Below are 24432 nucleotides of genomic sequence, written 5' to 3' on the forward strand. Positions count from 1 at the left end.
TGTGTGTGTATGTGTGTGATGTGAGAGCTACAGATGGTCAAACAGTGATCGGAATACTAAATACTGAATATGAAAAAATAGAAGAAGTTAGAGAGGAAAGGAAAGATTTGTGTTTTATGACATTTGTTCTTTTGTAGAGGAAAACATTTTTGAATTTCTGGACACATAAATATGACACACATATTTTGCTATGAAATAAAGAATTGTGGTTTTTGAATTTTAAACAAATTGGTCTTAGTCTGGGGGATAATAAAACATTACTGACAGTCTCTCTGTATGACGGAGACCACTTGAACATGGAGGGGAGAAGGATATTTGTGATAGTCTGTGGTTAATTCAGTGACTTCTACGGACTGATCTCATTTTTCCCACAGCTGTCTCCACCTTATGATCTGTCTACTGACAAAACCTGAAATATAAATGCGAGAGTTTTGGCTACTGTATCTCTATAAGGGACAATTTGTTTTCAATTGGCCAAGACAGAGAACAACTGTTGTTCTAACTGGACTTGAAAAGGAAAATGTCAAATTAGTTGTAGTAGATATGCCAGGAGCTTAATCAAGTAGTTGAATACCCCAATTAGTCGATCAAAAAAAAGAATATCTGACTCCTTCCAATCAGTTATCTGTTTCGGTCATTTTTAAAGATGTGACAAATATCGTTTTTATCTTCTTGGTAATGGTGCCTCATTTATGAACACTTATTTACTGTACAAAATGTTCAAAACACTGGTGTCTTCATAGAGCACACAGATAACACTGATCACAGATTGTGGCTATAATCAAAAAGATCTCTGATGTTGAGACAGCTTGTCCAGGGCCACGATAGCAGAGGGCACCAAGTATCTGCTAATATCAGCTTGTTACCAGATCTGGGATTTGTGTCTGTGTCCAGATGGAAAAGCTCTAAAAAAAATTGCAATTGGATTCAGCCGAGGTCTGTGAGGTTGGAAGAGCAAAGTCCAGTGATCTTGGAGGTGATGTGTGTGCTGCTGAGGATTTTGTTTCTGTTAGCGACTGTGAGCATGGTGAGGGAGCAGATGGCTCAGCAGAGGGCAGCGTCTATGATGCTTCTGTAAAACATGAGTGGTAGCGGAGGAGGAGAGGCTCTAAGATGCCTCTGTAAAGCAGGGAGGACAGGCTTTATGATATTAGCTGTAGGTGGTAGGCTTGTCACAGTGGAAGAGTTCTTACATTTGTAAAAGATCTTTCCAGAAAATCACAAACAGCAATGTTTCCACCCACAGCAACAAGCCTCATCTACCTCTGCTGCAGGAATTAGTCAACTGAAGGAAAAGTAATTGGCAACTATTTTGATAATCAAAGAATTGTTTGTTTTTAAGTCAAAATATCACATTCTCCTGACTTCTGAAAATGTGATGATTTGTTATTTGTCTCTGTTTAAATCATTATAGACTGAGTATTTTTGGGTTTTGCACTGCTCTTTGAACAAAACACAGCATGTGATGATGCCACCTTCGCAGGGATCCATTACTGAATGGGACTACTAGGACAGCCAGGTGTACGAGGTACAGGGCCCAGAGCCTCTCTTTTAAAAGATGTTTAGAACATCTCTTGTTGAAAATCAAATCAACCAGGCAACTACAAAGAGGCGGAACAACTACAACCAATATTTTATGTCTCTCTCATTGTGGGAGTCTTGCTCCTTTGTCAAAGCATTAGGGGGCTTTGTACATCGAACCTGTCCAGGGGCCCATTGTCTCATAATCAATCCATGAACCTAAATAATCATTAGCTGAGACCTTATCTGCTTCTACATCTTCACACACAGTGATGTGTTGGGGACTGCCTCAGATAAATATTTTTATGCTGGAAGCTGCAATCAAGTTTTGAATGCCACCAACTAACATCATCTCCTTGGCAATATATTAGTGACCATTCCAGTATATTTTTTTCATCTTGGCTGGCCACATTTGTAATTAGTAATCTTGGCAAAAGCTCCACTTACTCTATTGTTGGCTGTGAGTGTGAACCTGCCTCCCTCTGCTATGTGTGCTTGACTCTCAGCAGTCATTTGAAGTGAAAGACTACCTCTCTTTGTTTCCTGCAGATGATTCCACTGCACAATAAATGCACCGTCGGAAGAAATTAAATTCATCCCCTGCCCTTCAGAGCTGCTATTTCATGTTGTGGTTATCACTTTTGTCTTGATCTTGTTATTAATCACAGTGTTGCATGTCAGAGGTGAGGCTCATGAATGCAATAGATTTTTGGGTGAATAGTACATGAGGCTTGTATGCCACCAGTAACACCATCCACTGTGACAAGACTGCTTTGTGCAAACTTTGAGGTTGCAAAAAGCCAAAGTGTTGCCTAAAGCCATCTCTTCCAGGCGTGAATTCAAGACAACGAACAAGAAAACCACAAATCTGAGATGCAGCTATCCTCAGAGGATGATTGCAGGATATTCTTGTCTGTTGTAATGTTTTAGGTATTTAAGGTAAGACAAAAACTGCAGGTCAGTCCTCTTGATTTTGACATAAGCCATAAAGCAGAACAAGGGAAAGGGAGAAATGGATGGAGAGATGAAAAATGAAGGAGCCAGTGTCCTGAGAAGACAAGACTCATTACCTTTCTGTTCCCAGACAGAGAATAAGGATAGATGGGAAAGGGATGGCAGAAAAATGGGAGAGTGAAGGTCCAAAAGTCATTAACGAGAAGTACCAGTCTCTCCATTCCTGTGTGCCTTGAAACAAAATCCATCCGGTTGCTCCTCTTCCCACATCCACTTGGCCTCTAATGAGCTATCCATCAATCTCTTCTCTTTCCTCTATTGTTTTCCTTCACATTTACCAGGAGTTTCACCCTTTTTTATTTCTCCACGACCACTTCTTCATCTTCTCAGTACTTTGTCTCCTCCTCTTTCCTTTCCTTTGTTTTGCATCCTCACCCACTCTTTTTTCCTTTTCTGTCCTCTATCAGAAAATGAGTGAAGAAGGGGGTGATGGATGAATTAAAAAAGAGATGCAGCAAACCTTGCAGGCTTCATCCATCACCAGCATATAGGCAGATGTCCTTATTCTGCACTGACAAACACACACAGAAGCACACAGAAGCACACACTCCTGCCTGTCTCGTCCTACAGACTGTCATGTACTGACTGTTATTCTACTGCAGTGTTAACAGTGTGAGTATTAGCTGCTCTGCTAGCATACATGACTGGTCAATAACAACACTAACTTACTGCATTCCCACATCCTACACTGCAGAGTGTGTGTGTGTGTGTGTGTGTGTGGTGTGTGTGTGTGTGTCAGACAGGAGAGTGATGCATTGTTTGGTTGTTCAGAACAAAATAACCTTCACTTCGCGCAATCAGGCGGCAAAGACAGAGCTGTAATCTGTGATGCTGTGATGTGGGAGTGTGCATGAGTGATTGACAATGTGATGCTGCTGTTGCCGTCTCTCTCTCTCTCTCACACACACACACACCACACACGCACACACACCACTGATTGTGTTGACAGGGGTCAAAATGCAAACATCATCTCTACTCATTCAGTCCTCAGTCCTCGCTGAAGGGTAGACACTGCAGTTTGAATCTATAAACAGTAGGTGGAATAACAATTTAACTGTGTGTGTGTGTGTGTGTGTGTATTCATTTGTTGTGTTGTGAGGAAAACAGGGATTAAGTTATAAGTCTACAGTGATCCCTTTGAATCTCCCCAACTGTATGCGTCTTATTTTGGAGGAACAGTCTGTAACGTGTTGCAATATTTTAATATTTTGTTTATTTATCTAATATAGCACTTTTTCTCATGTTTATATTTCTCTCACCATGTTCTGCTGCAGCTTTGCAAACCTGCCTTTTCCTGTTTTTGCTCATAAATACATCAGTGCCATGAAAACATAAAAAGCTAGGGTGACAAAGATGTTTTTTAGTATTCTATTTAATAAGAATACTATGAAGATGCTTTGAAAAAAGCTAGTAAGTCGACCTTGAATGCAGGTTATTTTGTCAAACTACATTTTTAAACACTTTTGAAAGGGTTTATTTGCTTTAGGAGCCAAACAACAATAAATGTCACGTGGATTACATCGTGTACACACTGTGAACACGAAGCTTGATTTCAGCATTCAGCTGTGCCCTCCAGCTCTGGGTCACACTGAGCTCCTTCCCTGGTGAGGCTTTCGTATCTCCCTTTCACTGCTATTCAAAGCTCCCGGCCCGCAATCCAACCTGAGCACAGAGATGTGGGTTACGTCACAGCAGCTGTATGAAGCAAAGATCTGCTCCCTCAATTAAGTCAGCCCTACAACTACAGGTCGCATTAAATGTGACTCAATCTGTGGCGCCCTTTACACAGAGGCTTTCTGCTTCTTTACGTGACCGAGCACCCTCCTTTCAAAATGTGCAAGAACACTGAGCGCTCACTGTATGTGACTGACTGATGGGTTAATCCAGCACGGTATTTCTTCCACTCCACTGTGCTCGCTGTAGTTTTGAACTTTTCAACTTTATGTTATGACAGTGAAGACCACATTAAAACCAGTTCTCGGGCGTTCTGGTGGCCTAGTGGTTTAGATGAACACCACATGATTATAACATCCTCAGTTCAATTCAGGGATCTTTGCTGGATGTCATCTCTCGCTCTCTTTCTCTCTTTGTTTCTTGTCTCGGTTTACACTTATCCTGAACCAGAGGCTGTGACCGGCACACACACTGTACGGAGAAGACAGGAGATGCCAGGGGAACGGTATGAAGCTACTGTTGGTTTTTCTTAGCTTCTTACCTGATGCTTAGGTGGTGATGCAGAAATTAGTCACTTAACAAGTCCAACAAGATGCACACAAGATACTTCTGAGTATTTTTGATGCAACACGTGTATTGTGAAACTGTGTGATTATGTGTACAGTACCAAAAACATCTGTCCATGGACCGATGTGACAGACATGGGGCATCAGCAAAAACAATCACTCCCGATCACATACTGTGTGCAAGTCAAGCATATGCTATGACTGGTAATAGCCACTGGAGACTACATGTCTAGGCAACAACTGATAACTCAAATTTTGGCACAGAAACCATCTCAAGTAACCACGAATATCAAAATTATTGTGTAGTCTGATCCCAGTATGAAGAACTAAACAAACTGCTAATTCAACAATAATAACATGGTGACACGGGCTAGTCAGTGAAGTCCACTTCCTACAACATATTTTCATTTCCTTGGAGGGACATTCTTCATGCCTGCACAGCTGCAGCCTTTGTGAATGTCTGAGTCTGAGTGTGTTTATAAATTTGCCTATAAAAAAGGCAGAGAAAGCAATTAAATCCCTGATTTTCCCATCAGCAGATGAACACAATACTTGTTCAACTGAATAAAAACATCGGTGCCAGATCACTATCAAAACCGAATCAACTCAAGCAATCTGTCAATCTGTGTTGTGAAATTTGCTAAAATTTTATGAGATATCCTGCTTATCCTGAAAAGGCAGGTGGAAAACACAGGGCTGCAAACACGACCTCTTCCCAGCTTTACTGGTGGAGATAAATGAATATTGGCACCACACACTGACTCAGCAGCTTCAGCTCAAAAATAGCAGCTGCAGCCTTCAAAAGACTGACAGCAGTCAAAGTGTCATTGATATTAAAAAAACTGAGGGCTGCTCTCATCTTATGAAAATTCAGTCAAAAAAAATCCTTCCTTTGTGAATTTTTCTCCTCAGCTCAGTGCCTTTCTCAGCCCAGAAAATGTTCTTGAGATAGAAAAGGGTCCCGATGTGTCCCGTATCGTGATGTTAGCTCAATGCAAACTCCAGGTCTAATCCTTAATCCTACAATGTGATCCAGATCTCAACACCCTCAGCCCTGCTGGTGATCCCATTTAGCCCCAACTACCGCCTCGACGTTGAGTCTACACTGTATTTTCCGAGAGGTCACAGAGGGGAGGTGAGGAAAAGTGATGGCTAAGCCTTTAGCTAATCGTGTTATCGTAGGCAGAAAGCATGCGCATGCACGAACACACACATACACTTCCCCAAAGTGTATTAACCTCTTGGCTTCTGCTGCCAGATACTCAAGCATCAACAGTTTTTGTCAAGGTTACAGTGAAAGACATTACCACGCTTCCCCACTGTGTGTGGGTGTGTGTGTGTTGAAAATCTTATAGTGATACAGAAAGGAGGGATTTACAAGGAAAGCTGTGATAATACACACAATACAAGATGCAAAGAGAGTTTAGCTGCTAATTTTGTTTGGCTGCCTCATTTATTCTGGCGTGGGAACTTTTGTGGGATTGGTAAGACTTCGAGGAGTGTACACAGGTGTGGTTGTGTTTGTGAGAATATCTTTAGGTGTGTGTGCTAGTGGGAAGATAGGGCGGTACTGCTGCAGTATGTTGTTCTAAGCCTTGAGGGGGGGGGGCGGTTCAAAGCCCGGGCAGGCAGGATTGTTGTTCAGTGTGTATAAGTGCATGGATGATTAATTAATGTGGAAGCAGAATCAAGGTTCTATGGAAAAAAGCTCAGGAGATGAGCACTGGCAACACAGGGATACAAGGTGTGTGTGTGTATGTGTGTGTGTGTGTGTTCATGTGATGGATACCCCCATCTCAGCTGCTGCAGTGCTCCCTTGTCGATGTCCCACCCACCTCTGTGCAGAGCATCATTTACATCACTTCAGACACAACTAAATCCAACCCCTCCTTGCTTCCCTCCTCACACACACACACACACACACACAACACAAAAACCTGAGGGAAGGCCAGAGCAGAATTACTCCATCCATTTCAATTACAGAGATTGAATATCTGATTCAGAGACATGCACATTGCTGTGTGGGAGCCGGGGCTGCAGCCCAGGACTCAATGTCAAATTATATAACCAACTAAATGACTTGTCTTGAAATAGAAAGACACCAAAAAACATAAGCCTTCTTGACTGGTGGAAGATAACTATATTTTTAGCCCTGCTAGCGACAGGTGCTGGGCACAGACGCTGGCAGGATACAGGATATGGAGTTACATTTGGTGCGACACAATGATGGGGTTGTGACCAAGAGGAAATACTCGCATTTGGCTTTGATGGCTGCAGTGCACACAGGCAATATGTTGGCACGCCTCATTCACCAACCTGCTAGATTCTGACACCTGCGCCTGGTTACATACATGTACGTCGTTTACCTGGTTGTCTGCTGTGTATTGTTTCAGTTAATAGAATAACTAGTTTTAGAATTAACTAGTTTTAAGATTACTTTTTGTGTTGTGTCCAGTTGAAGTGGGTGCCATTAAAGGTGCTATATGCAGGTTTAAGCCAACGTAACACCTTACTTTTCAAAGTAAGGACCTAATTCTAAAACCTGAGGGGAAAAAAGTTATGTAACAACACATAAACATATGGGCTGGTAGTCAGTTCAGTATTGTTGTTGTAACTAAAATTATCATTGATGCAGCTAAAACAAGCTATTGTTCCCCTTATAACTAGCCTACTAGCAAGCTAAATTAACACAGGTTTGACTAGCATAGGCATGTACAACAACCATTAAGGTTTTATTATTATTTTTCCGTCAGTAGTATAAAAATTTTCCACAGTAGAAGCAACGTTACCAGGGTAACACATGGAGGAAGTCTGCACTGGTGACATTGTACAGTGTCCCAAATGGGGGAATCTTGTTGAGGGAAGTTCCTGTAACTGACACTCCTGAACAGGGAGCAGGGAGTGCTGTTTATGTATCACTGTGGAACAGAAAGCAGCTACAGATAACACTAACACTGCTCAATGCTGCCAAGATAAACTTCTGACAGGTTTGTATGGTTCTATTCGTTGGGTAGTTGAACTTTCATGTATTTCTGCAACTTGTTCAAAGTGCTGTTTGACTGTTCACTGCTACCAAAAGGAGAGACCATATTACTCTTGTGTTGGCGTTAACAGGCTTCCTGCACTGTTTTGAATTCATTTTAAAACCGTACTTGTTTTTTTAAAGCACTCAGCAGACTGGCCCCTTCTTACATCTCACCTTTTAAACCCTAAAATATCCTTTAGGTCTCTGTGGTGTTCTTACCCAAAGCTCTTAGCTGGCCACAGAACAACCTTCTTCTTAACATTGGAAATATAATAAATATATAATATAATAAATTAGTATTATTTGGCATGTGGAGCTGCAAAACTCTCTCAAACATTATGGCCTGAATGTGAAGCTTCTGTAGCTCCATTTCTTCATTCGTTCTACAAGACATTTCTTTAAGATACAACCGCTCACTCTCCTCTGTCAGCCTTTATAACTTTAACCAAAGAAACAGACATGTCCTTAGTCGTCCCCAGAAGAGTCAAAAATAAGAAGTATTACAGGATGTATAGAGCAGCCAAACAGATATTGATTTTAAATCAAATCAGCTGTATTGGTCTCACTCATCTCTACTGTAAATAAAGACCATGTTGAAATCAAGGACAAGCCAGCGGAAGAGCCAGCTGGGAGACATTTAATGGTATAATAGACCATGGTTAAACAGACATCTGTGCTGGATTTAAACCAACAACCCAAATCAGTTTCTGGCAGAAAGCTGAGAGTATCCAAAGAACTCCTCAATGTCACAGAATAAAAAAGCAGAATACTTTACGGTTTGGAGCACAAAAGCCTGTTGCTGGAGCAGTAATGAAATTGTAGAGATACAAAAATGGTTTTAAAAAGCACTATTATGTACCCCAAGAGACCAAAATGTACCTTTACATGGTACTAGACAAAACAGTAAAACCTTAAGTACCACAATTATGGGTTGAACCTTGGTCTTTGTGGTGATGGTTCTATGATCACTGTGCTCCCTTAAATACTTTAACATTTCATTTTCAGAGGGATGCAACATTTACTTGAGAAATATCTCAAGGTCAAGTGTAAATGTAAAGGAAAAGCTTTAGTTGTGCTTTTATTCTGTCTGGGTATTACTACTGTCACTTAAGTAAAGTGATACAAGGAGCTGCAGCATCACTCCAGGGGACAAGGAGCAGAAAAGCCATTGAGAGGGCTGGCATGGAGGAAAGGCCACAGGAGACAAGAGGGAAAACAACATAAAGAAAAGGAACCATCACAAAACCCTGGCAGCATCTGTGGCAAAGCCTGCCATTCATCCAACGGCCTTTTAGAGCACTGCAGGCAGGGCCAAGCAGATAACCTCCACAGCAAAGCCTGCGTGTCTCAGGAGATACACAGGCCTTTTACTTATTCACACTGCCTGTAGCTACAGATTCATCCAACTGTCCAGCACAAAACCCAAAGTCTTAACAGGGTGTCAAAGTACAATATGAATTAGCTAACCCTAAGCAGCAAAGGGAGGTTTACAAGAGAAAAATCAAGAAGTATCAAACATGGTTTTATCGTCTCATCTAATGGCTCCACTCACTAAATCATATATCATGAACTGTTTTTACATAAACTGTATGAGACAAGATCAGCTCAGAGCTGAGGGCAACAAACCACAGTTGCTGGCAAACCTGCAAATTCATCTCAGCTATCACACAATGGGACTGATGAATTGGCTCGCTGTATTACTAATGCACCATACTGATTTTCAGAAATATTTCAACATGTTCCCTCAGTCAGAAGATAATATCTTTCTTCAAACCATGGTTTTCCAGCCAATTCAATGTGCAGCAATCAATCAATCATTCATTCATTTTATTTATATCGCCATATCACAACACCATGTGTCCAGGCTTTCATTGCAGTCTAGACATATCTTTAAATAGTATTACAGAGAAACAAATACAGACATGACAGTGCAGACTTCTTTTAGAGCTTTTCTGGTTTGTTTGTTTGGTAGTGGACAGTAGGGATGCACAGGATTAGTCGACTAAACAATTAAAGGTTGCTTCAGTTGCTGCAGCGCTGTGGATTTATTTGGGTTACATAAAATTAAAGAATAATATTAGTATTATTATTCATTATTATTCATTCAAACCAGCATGTGTCATCTGTTGCCCTGTTACTGTGCTGAATTAGCAGTGCTACCAAGATGTGGTCTATTTGTTGGACTGCATAGTCAGCAGATTTTGAGGTCTTTAAGAAGATTTTTTTCACTGAAACAGCCCAAAGACCAACAACACAGATGGCATTGTAGTTTCCTAGACACACACACACACAAACTTGCACAAAATGCACAAATAAAATCACACACAAACAATGTTCTCTCATGGCCCAGTCCAGGTCACTCTGGGCTCGATGGCAACCAACCTAAAAATTCTGCCTTTTTTCTCTTGGCTTGCAACAGGAGACATCAGTAGTGACCTTTAATGCGCTGTGGCCCAGTCAAGTGTGTTTATTTTAGACAGAAGAAAGAAACACACACACTACGCACACACACACACCCCACAGGGAGTTTTTTTTGGTTGGTTGAACACACGAATGCTCGCCCGTGCTGGCCCTCGGCTAGAACGAGAGGCAAGCCGAGGCGAGGAGGGCCTCTGTTTCAACCTTTAGCTTGTTTGGCTGTTGTGAAGTGCAGCCAGCGACTGTCAACAGCGTCAATTAAAGAGAGGACCAGCGAGGAAACCACACAGACATGAAGCACCACATACTTCATTGCTGGAGCTGCTACTGTACGCTATCAAATTTAGATGCCAGGAAAGCCTGTTTGTTTTTTTTGTTTTTTTTTTCCTTTTTTTGGAGCAGACATTGTCTAACAAGAGACTATCCTCCCACCACATTCTGCTATAAACAACTTAAAATGGCTTTTACTAAATATCAAAACATACAGCATATGGCTCTGCTCAAAATCAGGATTGTAACTACGATGGAGGACACTGAGTTCATGTCTTTGGTAATATCTCTGAGTTTACATTCTACACATGTACACATTTAGTTTTTTAGTTTTTTTTCTTTTAAGGCAAGTTCTGATATTATTCTAGACAGAAACTAGACTAAACTCTTAGGAGGGTGGGGTCGTGATGGAGAGACCTGAATCTCAGTGCTTCTAAAATCCTGGTTACAGTTTATCCTGTCTGATGTCAGGCTACAGACTTGGAAAATATAATAAGTTAACCATTATTCATTGAAAATATAATGTCATTACATGATGATTATACTGCAGTGTAAGTAATCAGTTCCATTACTTGTAACTAAAGGTTGGTTTATACATCTGCATATGATCAACTGGCCTTAATACACAACCTATACTCCCACTGAACCTATGAGTACGTCATGTTGGCTTGTGACATGAACTGATGTTGCAGCTGTGACAAATCTTTCCACACTGCAGTGTCTACTCTGCACCTACAATTAGGAAAGGTTAGATTCTTACCACTGAAATCCATTTCCATGAATAATGTATTCATTCATTTACAAAACCTTCTCCTCCATGTTGTCAGAGCACCGAGTTATAAAACTTTTCTCTATTTGCCACTGTGTACTTGTAAAAAACAACTGGACTCGATAAAACCTTGGTACAAACCTCACCCCTGGCTCGTTGTCTTGTAATGGGGCTGAGATTAAATTAAATTCCATAATGTCTGACTGGAGCCAGGGTAGAGCTTAAGGCTGGGCTGACAACTCACTGGCACCAAGCTCCAAATGAGCTCCCGATGATCTGGAGAAAACTTAACAAGGTAATAATTCATCTTCCAGGGGACAACTCACATATTGGCCTTTTTGGTCACTGACATCAGGTGGGAAAAGCCCTCAGCGCTTGTACTGATGGGAGTTCATAAGGACAGCTAATGTTAAGAGTCAGAGAGTTACAAGACTGCTGTGCAGGAAGGAGCTCTAAATAATTCAAAATATTCCTCAAACCTAAGATATTACAATTAGAAAAAAGCTGTTTTGGAAAGTTTGTCAATCTGATATTTTCACCTCCCCTCAGTTGTTTTCCAGCATCTATATTCAGCAGGTTATGGCCTCTCCTTGAAGCTCAGTGTACAGACTGTGTCTGTTTGCAAATCTGCAAAGTCACAACAGGTTCTGGCCCGCTCTGGATTTAGAAACAGAAAGATGCACCTGTTCTCGGGGGTGAGTCTCGATAGCAATATGCTGGTTATAGAGTTGAGCGCTGAAAGATGGAGAGAGGAAGTGGAAACGACAGGAGGAGAGATGGATGCCATCGTCGCCTCTAGCGGTATTTAATTTTAGCAAACATGGTGAATCGGCAGAATCTCGAGGGACAGGAAGCTTGTTTTATTGTAGCTGATAAAGTGTTGCCTTACAAAATACTAATATTGTTATTTAAAACCCTGCACTGCTCAAACCGTAACTAGAACCAACAGGAAAAAGCAGCTGAGGACGAGTCCAATCATCAGTTTGGTTTAATGTCCTGCCACTGAGCAACACTACAGTTACTGAGACAGCAGACACTGCACACGGTTATTAAATTAATCAGTCAACTCTGTGCAGTATTATCGACATTGAATCCAAAATGCCACAACCACTCAGCCTCTACATAAGTAGGCAGGTCATACGTGAGCTGCACAAACTGTGTTTATAGAGCCGCGCTGACGAGAGGCTGAATGCTGAGCGTTCTGGATGAAATATTGTTTGTGACTGAAATTGTTGCACCACAACGAAAAGCTGCTGCCAGAGTTTAGACACAAGGATCAAACAGCAGTCAGTCAGTCTGCCCTTCAGATAGACAGAGCAGAGCCCTTCATCTCAAATTTGTGTACAATATGTTAGTTACTGAATGTTTTTATTTACAACCAAGACTTGCTGCAGTTACTTACAGTGGTTAACAATACTCACGCTATACTAAGAATCATTTTTCACATTATTTTGTCAGTTTCTCTACAGAGCTATTACTTAATGGTATAGATACATGAAACTCACGTGTTTCTCTGAAAATATTCAAAAACAAAACAAGAAAAAAATCAACAAAGTGCCAAAACGTCTCTCTAACAAGTTAAACTCTCAAACACTCAGCTACTCTGCTTCTGAAAGCCCGTGGGGGTAAGATTTGGTAACATTTGATTTACAATGGTCTGGCAACATAACCAAACAACCACACAACTGTCATCATGTTTTGATTTATGTGTTGCTGTGAACTGTTTGGTAGCATCACATTTTTCCAAATGAGCCCTGCCCACCTCAAACCAGTGAGAAAAGCGAGAAGGAAAAAACACATACACTGAAATCTGTCATGAAATAAACAAACTTTGTTCAAACTCTGGCTAGAAAAAAATGTGTTTATTTGGGACCCTGTCGTTTACTAATAAAAACTAACTGAGAACATATGTTTTCAGGGCCTTTAAGCTTATCATGCTAATGGGAAAATTAGGTAATTTCAACAATAAACCAACAACAAAAATCACCCTGTAGCCTCTGCTGCTGCAGTCGAGCCACTTCAAGGACCAGTTGTGGTTATAAGAATCTCACATCACTGAACTGCTTATTGTAGTTACTTTCAACCAGTGCTGCTTCTCTGCACTGACCTCTGATCAGCAAGCTATTATGGAGCAATGGATGCTATTTCTAAGGACAACCCCGTCTCTTACCATCTGTGTTTGTATGCACTCATTTACTACTGCAAGTGAGTTACACATTACACATTCACTTAATCAGCGCCTTGACCTTTTCAAGTATTTGTGGAAGACCTATACACTTTCCCACACTTCATTTAAATAGAAAAAGACTTTCGAGTATAACTGCTTACATTAACAGGAAACATATGGACACTGACTGTATTGGTCAATGCTAATACAGGATCCAGAGCAGACTGCATCCTTCTCATTATCCCTGGCTCCTTCTTAGTCAAGTGTTTGGGTTAAGAAAACAAATTTTGTAATATTGTTTGATAAGGCATATCCAAATTATGGTTGGTTGTCTGCCAGAGTCGTTGGTTGAGAAATAAACATTGTTGCCTGCCAACATTTTTGGAAAGATATATGGCTACTGGTGAATTCCCACCCTGGAGAAAAGAATTCAGCTTTTTCCTCAACAATCCTGAGTGTTTCAGTGCGTCGATATAGGTTTTCTGGATATTATATCTGCGATGAATGAAGGGAAGGTAGAAAAGAGAGAGGATGACAAGACAAGCTGAAACAATGATTGATTGATTTATCATGTCATTTTTCAAGCAAAAATACCAAACATTAGCTGGTTCCTGCTGCTGAAATGTTTGGATTTGCTGCTTTTCTTCGAGTACGATGACGAAACAAGAAATGTGAAGACACCAGGCTTTCATACACAAGTGATTAATCACCTAATCAAGGTCATTAATCATTAGCTTGATCAATAAAAAAGTAGGAAACAAAGTGGAGTGACTAAACCAGAGTCCAAATCCAGACCTCCTTTTCTGTTAGTGTTGGTCATTTAAAACCTGGAGCTGAGCAGCAAATGTCTTCAAGTGTTGAGCAGCTGGGAAATGTCAGAATTTTACTACATACCAAAAACTATGGTAAACATTACAGTACATTAAAAACGCTCTGAATTGGTGCAGCGAACAGCTGACAGCACAGCTGGCGTCTGAGACCAGGGAGACGTTCTCCTTCAGGGAATGACCATGGAGGGGAGAGATTTAACCTCCCCCAAAGTACATCCATCCCATCTGCAGTCTTCTTTCCTTCAGCAGCTCTGCAGAGAACAGATATGGGCTGTACAGGCTTAATGAGACTGTGTACAAATCCATCCCTGAGTTTAGTCAGGGGAAATGTTGCTGGAAACAACAGATCAATCTCACATGTATTTAAAACAGATGTTTTAACATTTTCTGAACTGTTGTCCTGTTCTTAACATGAACATTTGTTCTCAAGTTGTCAAGTTATTAGTTGTCAGGGTTTTCACTGCAGTATTTTATAGTGTAGGTGGATCACTTCACTGGTAACAAAAACCCTACCTCTGCTAGCATACAAATTCAGACAACTGTGAAATAAAACATTAACCTTAAGGTCCCTTCCCTTTTCTCCTGATTGAATAGCAGACGTTCAGCTTCACAGAGCATGTTACATATATTCCGTTAAGTTACGTCAACTCATTTTTATTCCTACAGTCCATGCTAGCTCAACAGGTTTCACAGTCTGAACACAAAACAGCATCTTCTATCCACAATATAAAAACTGCAGTTACTGCTGAGGTAGCTACAGTGCCTATAAACTAAGACGCATTGACATCTGGGTGGCTTAGACCTCTGCTGAGAAAGGAGTGTTGCATATTTTTGTATTTTATGTTAGAACAGAGAGGGAGCTGCCAAATCCTCCTGTAAATGTAAGAATACTGAATTCAATATTTATTAAAAATTATCAATTTATCAGTCTGAGAAATTGTTGCAGTTGAGAATGTGCATTAATATTTTCCAGGCCAAAGTGTGGAAGAGCAGAAAATTAAAACTGGTAGCTGGTAACTTCACTCTTATTCCTCTCCTTATGTAAGAAAACAAACTTTTCAACTAGGCTTTTGCTGCTATAGAGTAAGAAAAATACTGGACTTAGAATATATAATTGATAACAGATCTATTACTATTTATCTCTTACATTTCTTCTGTTGATTATTTGGACAGTTAGGAAAACGGATAGCGGAGGTTTTTCAATTTTTAATGCTCCTGGATACTTTGAATCAGTGTATGTCAGGGAAAACAGCCTAAGGTATGGGAAGTGGCTGCATTGCATAATATTCCAGGTCAGGCCCATATTATCGTCATACATCATGTTCTATAGGAGTTGGAAACCGTTGTGACAAGGCCCTGAGGCCAGGCTGTCTTATTTACTGATGGAAGTGGGTCTGCTGGAGCAGTCAACTATAACCTGTTTACTTTTCAATGGCACAGACATGAGGGATGGATAGTGCGGGAGGGAAACAGAGAGACAGACTAACACAGGGAGTTGAACGGGCTAATCTCACAATTAGTATTCACTCAGCTGCTTTCCTCGCTCTTCCTACATTTACGTATGATAAATTCCGGTAATGAAACAGTGGATGGAATTTACACAAAGCTGATTGAATTTCCTCATTAAACATAAGAAGGCAATCGTTAAAAATGAGTCTGTAAATCTTCCACACTGTGTAATGAAATAGACTTAGCGCGGGTTTCTGCATTTTTCCCATGAGGTTTCCAGGCCAAAGACTGAAGTTATGTTTTTCGACGAAGGCACTACTATGAAAATGTCAACTCAAAACTATCAGGGCTTTTGTGTACATTTGACACATCCCATTATTTCCGTTTGAATTGTTTTGAATGTTGTGAGCCGTAGGAAATCAATTTTTAACAAGTTAAGCTTGAAAAAGTCTCTCAAAGAAAACTCTGACAGACAAAAGCATCACCTTACTGTTTAAATTGAGCAAGACACATCTGAATCAAGTCAACATCCTCCATATGTACGTTCAAAGTGCTGCCATCCTGTCACTTCTGTAATTTGATGGCAAAATGTTACAGAAATGTATGAGTCGACTCTCAGAATCAACAACGACACTGCCTTGACACAAATAATGCAAACGCTGTTCTACCACTGATGTAAGATACAGAAAGGCTTCTGAGATGTGATCTTAAGAGAATAACTCTACATTATGAATTCAGCTCTTTGCCTTTTGATGGAGTGAAGATTCAAGGTAAAACTGCATTAAAGGATAATGTGAGGCTGCTATTATCAGACAGAAAACTCAGTCAAAACGTCTCTCTATGAATAACACATGGAATTAAACACCACTATCAAGGGGGAAACTATCAGTAATAACCAGAGCCAATCGCAAACTTGTAAGGTCAACTTCAGCTACCTAATCATATTAGCTTGTATCTGCGTTACATACATTACCCAACAGAGCAACGTGTGTGAATGCAAATGTCTGAATCAGTTGGACCAGATATTAAACAGACGGGTGACTACTGACGTCACAATGTATAGCTGGGGCCAGAAACATGCGTCTGCTAGATGTGTAAAGAGACAACTGTTTACTGACATGTCAGCTATAACTACTTAATTGGGTGACAGTCTGTCAGCGTTATGTTTACAGCCCCTAAGCCAAAAATAATCAATCACTTTAAATACCATTTAAACACCATGTTTCTGTTTCCCCCCACTCTGTTGACTCTGTTGACACATTCATGTCACATTCTTTTCTTAATTACAGAGAAGTTTACTTGAAATTAGATTTCCTACAGAGGAGGAAAAAATAAAATATCCACTGCCTTCAGTGACTCAGACGTGCACCTTTACACAGGAGGGTGACGAAAGAAACAACAACAAACACTGAGAAAAACTTCAAACCAGACCAAGTATGTGAGCTTTACTTTGGTGTCAAGAGAGTAGTCTTATCAGCAGTGGAGGCACAGCTACCTCTTTCACACATGAATGCCATCTTATCTACTGCAACAGCACTATGCTAAACTGTCATATACACCACGTCCTGATAGATACACACACACACACACACACAAAGCCCTCATCGCTAAGCTGAAGGAATTTAATTAGGTCAAGAAGAGAAAGAGAGAGATCTGAACAAATTAAAAATCCAATTCCCACTCTTATTAATCCAATCAGTCAGAATAAATAAGTATTCATTATGTGTACACATAAAAACACCTGCAGAAACATCATGTACATCCCAATAATACACTCTCAATGCAGATTAAACATTATTTTATTAGACTGTTGTTTATGAGGTCGTCTCCTGTGCTTCTGTGCATTCAGGAATGACAAGTCCTTAAATCTAATTCAGAAATATCACTTTCAGGACTGCTTTTTAAATATTAACCAGTCAAAACCATCAGCAGTTCTGTCTCCATGCTTTCAAGTCACTGCTCTCTTTATCTCTTCACACAATTAGGAGAAAACCAAACACACTGCAGATTAAATGTGATCATGGTATTACGGTTTTAATGAGTTGCATTGATCCTCTGCCATAGGCACATGTGCTGTGATGGCAGATCTGTGTGATCCTCTGCTTTTAGCTTCATGTTTTCTTTAGCAGCGTTTCTCTAAGTCCAGCTTTTAAACCCACAATCTCAGCCAACGAAACACAACATGAAGAGTAACATGCAGCTGTGAGGATAAGAAAACTCGCACTGGTTTAAATCATAAACAAAGCATGTGCGAGCATATGTGGACGTAATATTTATTAATGAGACCCTGCAGACATCCAGCAGCGCGAGAGGCAGAGAAGTTAGGTTTTCAGAAAAGAAAGACGGAGAAGAAGAAGAAGAAGAAGACAGAGCAAGATGCTCCACGTCACCACACTCATTAACAGCACAGACACCAACAACTGGCAAGTAGCACAACCAGAATATAAATATATATGATAACGCTGACATTTAGAAGCATCCATAGATGGATGACTCTAACTGACGGCCAATTTGGCTGCTAATCTAAAGGCCAAGGCTGCTGGTGGCAGGGACAAGAGATCAATCGTGTGTGTGTGTGTGTGTGTGTGTGTGTGTGTGCATGGTCTCTCACTCACCAAATAGATTGCTGGAGTGGCCTTGCTTGGAGACGGGCCTGAGCTCATTGGAACCCCAGGCGTAGCGCCTGTAGCTGTCCCACGCATGCTTCATCATCTGACAGGGAGTAAGCAGAGGAGGAGGAGGAGGAGGAGGAGGAGGAGGGGGGAGGAAAGGGGGAGAGGGATGAGAAATAAAGAGAGTTAAAGCGGAGGACAATTAACTCAGAATTAAGTCATTATAACGTTGTGGTTTTGTTTATAGCCTGTGTGATGGTGGATTTTTGAGGCTAACACCAGGAACTGAGTATCATTTTTTAAATAAATACACAAGCAGAAAAAAATCTAGAGCTGCAACTGATGATATTTTCTATCGATAAATCTGTCTTTTTTCCCCTCGATCGATGAATAATTTGCTCCCTGAAATGTCAAGGGAAAAAAAAAGCTGATTATATTTTTCCAGGGCCCAAACAGAGGCAAGACAAGATTCAAATGTCTTGTTTAATTCAAGCAACAGTTTGAGACCCATTTGCAAAGCTGCAACCAGACAACATTTGGCATTTTTATTTAATAAATTTGTTAACCAAGTAATCAATCATCAAAATAGTTGATAGTAGCAATTTACTTGTCTGGGTCTGAATTTGTTTCCTTCAGTCCAGCCTTGATTTAGCAACTACAGCCATGTGAGACTGTAATTTCTCCCACTGGTGAGAAATCTGGCTGATGAGTTTCCTTTGGTAAAATCACCAAAGACATCACACCACATGATCTGAAAGTTACATCTATGTTTCAAGAAAGACTCCCCTCAGTGGTGGATCTGTCGGTCTTTGTGGTTACGTAACACTTACACAGATGGAAAAAGTTCAGCTGCTGAATCATGTTGCTTTGGCTCTGGCTGCACAGTCACAGTGAGTGACCATCTGAGGTGGCTGGATATTTTGGCCTCTAACAATGTGAGACAAACCATTCAGTCTATCAGTATTCCTCACACGTTCACCTCAAACTTAACAACAGTTTATCTCGACTTAATGGCATTTAAATCAGTGCTGTACTCAGTTCTTTATTCTCCTATCACTGCTGTATCATCCACAGGTTTAATGATGCAGCTCGTACCATATCTCACAATGCAGCTACAAATGAAAACAGAGAATTGGAGCAGACTGAGCTGACACTCTTGCTCAATACCTCTTTGGAAGATGTGAAATTACATTTTCTCACTACTTTATCTGTCCCCTGCTAACAACGTCTCACATCCAATCACAAAAGGAGAGGGTTAAGCCTGGGGCCTTAAAACTAATGAGTGGTGTGTTTGGACAGGTCTGAACACCAAGCTGAAATCAATACATCACACAATAAATAACACAAGTAGAACTTCTGTCAAAGTGTTTGAAAGCAACATGTAGTACGAGAGGTGACATGTTTAACAGACATCTTTGAACAGAACAGTTGTTAACTCAAATTAATCAGTTTCTTCTTTTTATCCCAGTTGCTAGAAAAAATCATTAAATTCAACACAACTTAGTCCGACAGGTGCAAGGACTGAATCATTCAGAGGAGTAGATGTTTCTTTATTGATGTTATTCTGTAAAATCAGGTGGGAAATGACCTATTCAAAATGTCTGTCAGCCAATTATGATCTGTGGCAGATTGATCGGTTCATCCTTGCTCAAAAACAAAACCCAAACATCACTCAGTTGCCTGTGAAAAGGCACATTTATCTCTGTTGAGTCCCATTATCCACCCAGTTCCCCAGCAGGAGCGACTCAAGTTTCATCTTATTTTAATCTGGTGTTGGCTGGAGGCTCTTTAGCAGCGTGAAGACTAGTTTCAATCTAACACCCAGACACTCGTTTCAGTGTCAGATGTGGCTCCTCCTCCAGCCCCGTGTGTGTTTGTCCTGTTAATCCAGGTTATATAGCATCGTCCCAGAGCTTTCTAAAACCTGCCTCTGGATTAGACGCTCTAAAACCCTTTATCCTCCACCTTCAGACGGAAAATCTGTTCACACACTTCAATGATAGTGTGCTCTTGTCACATATAGGCTCCTCCTGGCACTATGTTGTAACCTACATGTGACTACCTGCCACATGCACCACAATGCCAGCTTTGTAAACCTGAATATAGTGCACCACAGTCATAAGCATTCAGCGAAGTGATAGTGAAGCTGACACGCAGCCTGCACAATGTCTCCCAGGGGATCATATTACTGTACAATACACCTTCTCTCAGCACCCATATCCTGTTGCAAGCACATATGCATGTGTGTACTACTTTGCATATGTGTGTGTGTGTGTGTGTGCAGCTACAACCAGCAGTGCTGAGTGACACAGTTACAGTGCTGACTCACTGTTAGTTAGCTCACTCGAGGACAGACACTCACCAAGAATAACAACAATTAACTGTGATAATTTGAAAGATGGGTACAAATGACCACAGCGGGCAGAAAATCAGCAGGCCAACGAGTCTCTCAGTCAGTGTGACCAGTTGCCCCAGAAACCAAAGTCAGTACAGTAAGCCAGTCAATCAACGAGCGTGCTGTTAAGTGAGGGCAGTGAAGCAGGAAACCAGCCTGGAAATCTGGTTTTCAGTACTGCTACACCACCCCACCTGTCTCACAGCCATTGCACATACAACAGTTAGAGCAAGACAAGCTTAAGTGGGGTTGTATGAAATATAAATGAGTCTTTGATACCTTACAAAGTGAAAAGCTCCACTGTATTACAACTAACACCATAAAAATCACATTCAGTGGAGGCTGTAGAAAAACTCAGACAGGCCTGTCCACACGAAGCTGCATAAGGCTCATTAGCTCCAAAATGAATAATGGCAGTGTAAGTAGGGCTGCAACTGACAATTATTTTTACTATCTATTAATCTGCGCATTATCATCTCAATTAATCAATTACTAGTTTGGTCTAAATATGTCAGAATATTGTGAGTAATGTTCAGGACAGTGTTTTAAAGTCTTTTTTGTCCAACCAACAGCTTAATACTAAAAAACATTCTGCATATTATTGTAGGAGACTGAGAAAACAAGGGAGGGATGAAAGCCAGGGAAGTTCTGAAATTTTTAGTGTAAAAAATTACTTTAACCATTAAATTGATTAGCAAAAAAGTTTCTCAATTAATTGTATCTGCTCCACTAACCATTCATTTTATTACTGTTGGTTAATTCTTTGCTTAGTTGATAAAATAATAGAAAATTGAGAAAATTGCTCATTAAAAGTTCACAGCCCACAAGGTGACATCTTAAAATTCCTTGTTTTTTTTTTTTCGCTCTATCAGCAATTATATGAAAATACAGAAAAACAGCAAATTCTCAAATGTAAGACGGAGGAACCTGAACATGTCAGCCATTTTTGCTTGATAAATGACTATAACAATAACCAAAGTTAATGCTGATGGTTAATTTTCTGTTGATCGGCTCCTCACATTGATGGTATTTTCATTCTCACAACCTGAAGTTGTTGTTTGCATCAACAACCCCCAAGAGGCATCTGCAAGCGAAAGTGAATATATAACAGTACAGTGCAAATAATGTCCTATTTTTGTACACTTCACTACAGAGTTTTGACTGACATTGTACAGTCCTGTGATAATAAGATGATATATATGGCACATGTACGCCCACATAGGGCTGCACAAGTGCTCAGTAACAACTGTGAACACTTGACAAGAAGAGTGAATATCTGTGTATTGCTGTGATGTTCTCAAGAGCTTATTCTCTAATTGATGATTGAGAGCTTGACTCAATCAAAGACGGTCTTCAGTAGGACTCTTGATTTTGTGCATTTTACAGAGAAACGGTTATTAGATTGCACTGCATATGTGAATGCACCATACTATGGTGAAGAGACAGAGTTAGCTCTCATTCCCTGTGCTCTATCTGCATCTCTTCTTGTTGTGTAAAGCCAACACACACTTGCTTAAACACGTTACATACATATATTGAGGGTTTTATTTTAACCTTCTACAGGTTCAGTATTGGTTTAACCTTCTCTGACAGGTAGACATCGCCCGAGATCAAAAATGCTGCTGCATCCTCACATGTGCCCTTCGTTTAAACACACATACATACACGCACACACACAAACACAGAACAAAAGCTACCTCATTTGCATAGCATCTCCCACACACATCAAAAGGACAGCTAGCGATAGCTTTCCTCCATTTAAACCCACTAATTAAAGCTAGTGAGCCTGCTAATTACCGCTCCTATATGCATGTCACATTAAGAGATCTACTCAAATACTCTTGTTCCACTTCACACGCTGCACTGCAATACATGAGGAGGACTAGAGCTGATCCAAGATCTGTCCAAGGAGGTTGTAGTCAACATGACAGAAAACGCTCTTCAGAATTTACACAGCAAACAAATTAGCACTGGATATCTGAAAATGCTGTCATTTGAAATTGTATAAAATCCAATATCCGATATTAAAACCATTAACATTATTATTTCGGTGAGTATATTGTATCCAGAGTTAGCAGAGAGCCCATTACTCACTGTACAGCATATGTATCATCCATTAGCATTCTCACTCCATCATTCTGTGTTCTGAGTTTGCTGCTTTTTTTGTTTGTTGCTTTCTGTGAGGAGAGGATCACTAGCCACAACAGTGAGGTAACACCATCCAGCAATTAATCATGTTATTACTGCAAATATGTGATGTTTATGTTAACAGTGGTGGCTGGTTAAATAAGCAGCAACATACGACTAGGTGCCCTGATGTAGGAAAACAATACACCATTTTGTGGAGCAAATAAGAGTTCCCTTCACTGAGTTGACAGTATTTTTTGTGAGGGGTAACAGAACCACCTCTGTTATATAATGGACACTTCCCAGGAAACCAAGAAGATGATGTGTTTACTTAAGTCAAGACAGACTGTGGCCCCTCGCCCAGCCCAGTGTGTCATCCTTTTAGCAGACAGAGGATAACAGGCTAAGTAGTCGACCTAGCTTACAATATGCTGGCTTGTTGTTACAGTCCGCCTCCCATGTTGACTTTCTAATGTTTAGTAGTATTCTGATACATAGAAGAGACATAAGGATAAACAGGTGGAACAGGACAGGAACAGGACTTTATTAGAAGCTAATATGTTTGCTTATATAGCTAGCTACGGCATGTTAGCAAGCCAGCAAAGCTATGCTATCTTCATTAGCCTGTGTCAGCTAATATACTGCAACTCAACTTTCTTGATAAAATCTGAGACCTGGGTGGCAGATTGGAGCAGTGGTGCCAAGCCAGGATTTCATTAACTGTCATTAGAATTCTATTTTGACAAATAGTGCAATATGACAATTACTGGGTAAGATGTGCTGTTCTCTAATTCAGTGTGTAATTGTAAGTGTGGCTCACAAAACTAAAGATTCCTGTGCATTAACTTTTATTGGATTTAATGCTCAGGATCCCGATGTGTTGGCTGTAATTGGATTAACTGCTCTGGATTTTCTGGGCTGACCGCTGTTATTAGGATCTGGTGGCTGAAGCTATTTCAGACATAGAATAGCCCCGTGCTAATTGGCTCTGTGTTTAAGGTGCAATGGTTTTCTAGGGCACCAGCATCAAGTCCAATCTAACAGGAAGACCTTAAGTACATACACACCTGCTCTTGTCTCAAGAGTATGTACACACACACACACACACACATGGCCAGGGATGAGATTATGTTCTACAGAAAGGCTGCATGAGAAGTGTTGACAATCGCCCTGACTGAAGAATCACCTCCTCCTTCCTCACTCTTCAATTTATTCCCATTCTCTGTTGTCCTCCCTGCTCCACCTCTCCTCTCAGCCTATTGATCTGCCTCAGCCAGTAAACTAATAACTATGTTGTGTTCACTGATGACATACAAGCACATGTACACATCCTCAGTGCACACATACATATACACACAGCCAGAATCTTGTCCTCCCCTCTCTACAACTGTTTCCTGTCAGCAGGAAAGCTAATGGAGGAGAAACTGTGTTATGGCATGCTAGCACATAGCAGCAGGATAACACACAGGCACAAACCATAGAGGATTCACCCAGTGTAAAAATGAAGGCCACTGCTCATGTTTTATGATGAATAATGCAGATTTTCAGTTTTTTAAAAGAGAATGTGAACATTAAAACAGAAAAACTGAATTTTA

General features: G+C 40.5%; 1 protein-coding gene across 1 annotated transcript in view; it reads right to left on the reverse strand.

The window, feature by feature from the left end:
• man1a1 (mannosidase, alpha, class 1A, member 1) overlaps positions 1–24432 on the reverse strand; it is a 129676-nt gene that overhangs the window by 75623 nt on the left and 29621 nt on the right. Inside the window, exon 2 of the mRNA XM_018679515.2 lies at positions 18319–18415. Coding sequence (XP_018535031.1) covers positions 18319–18415 — 97 coding nt within the window. The remainder of the gene's footprint in view (positions 1–18318; positions 18416–24432) is intronic.

The sequence above is a fragment of the Lates calcarifer genome, linkage group LG7_1 (assembly GCF_001640805.2).
Source record: "Lates calcarifer isolate ASB-BC8 linkage group LG7_1, TLL_Latcal_v3, whole genome shotgun sequence".
NCBI classification, from domain to species: Eukaryota; Metazoa; Chordata; class Actinopteri; family Centropomidae; genus Lates; species Lates calcarifer.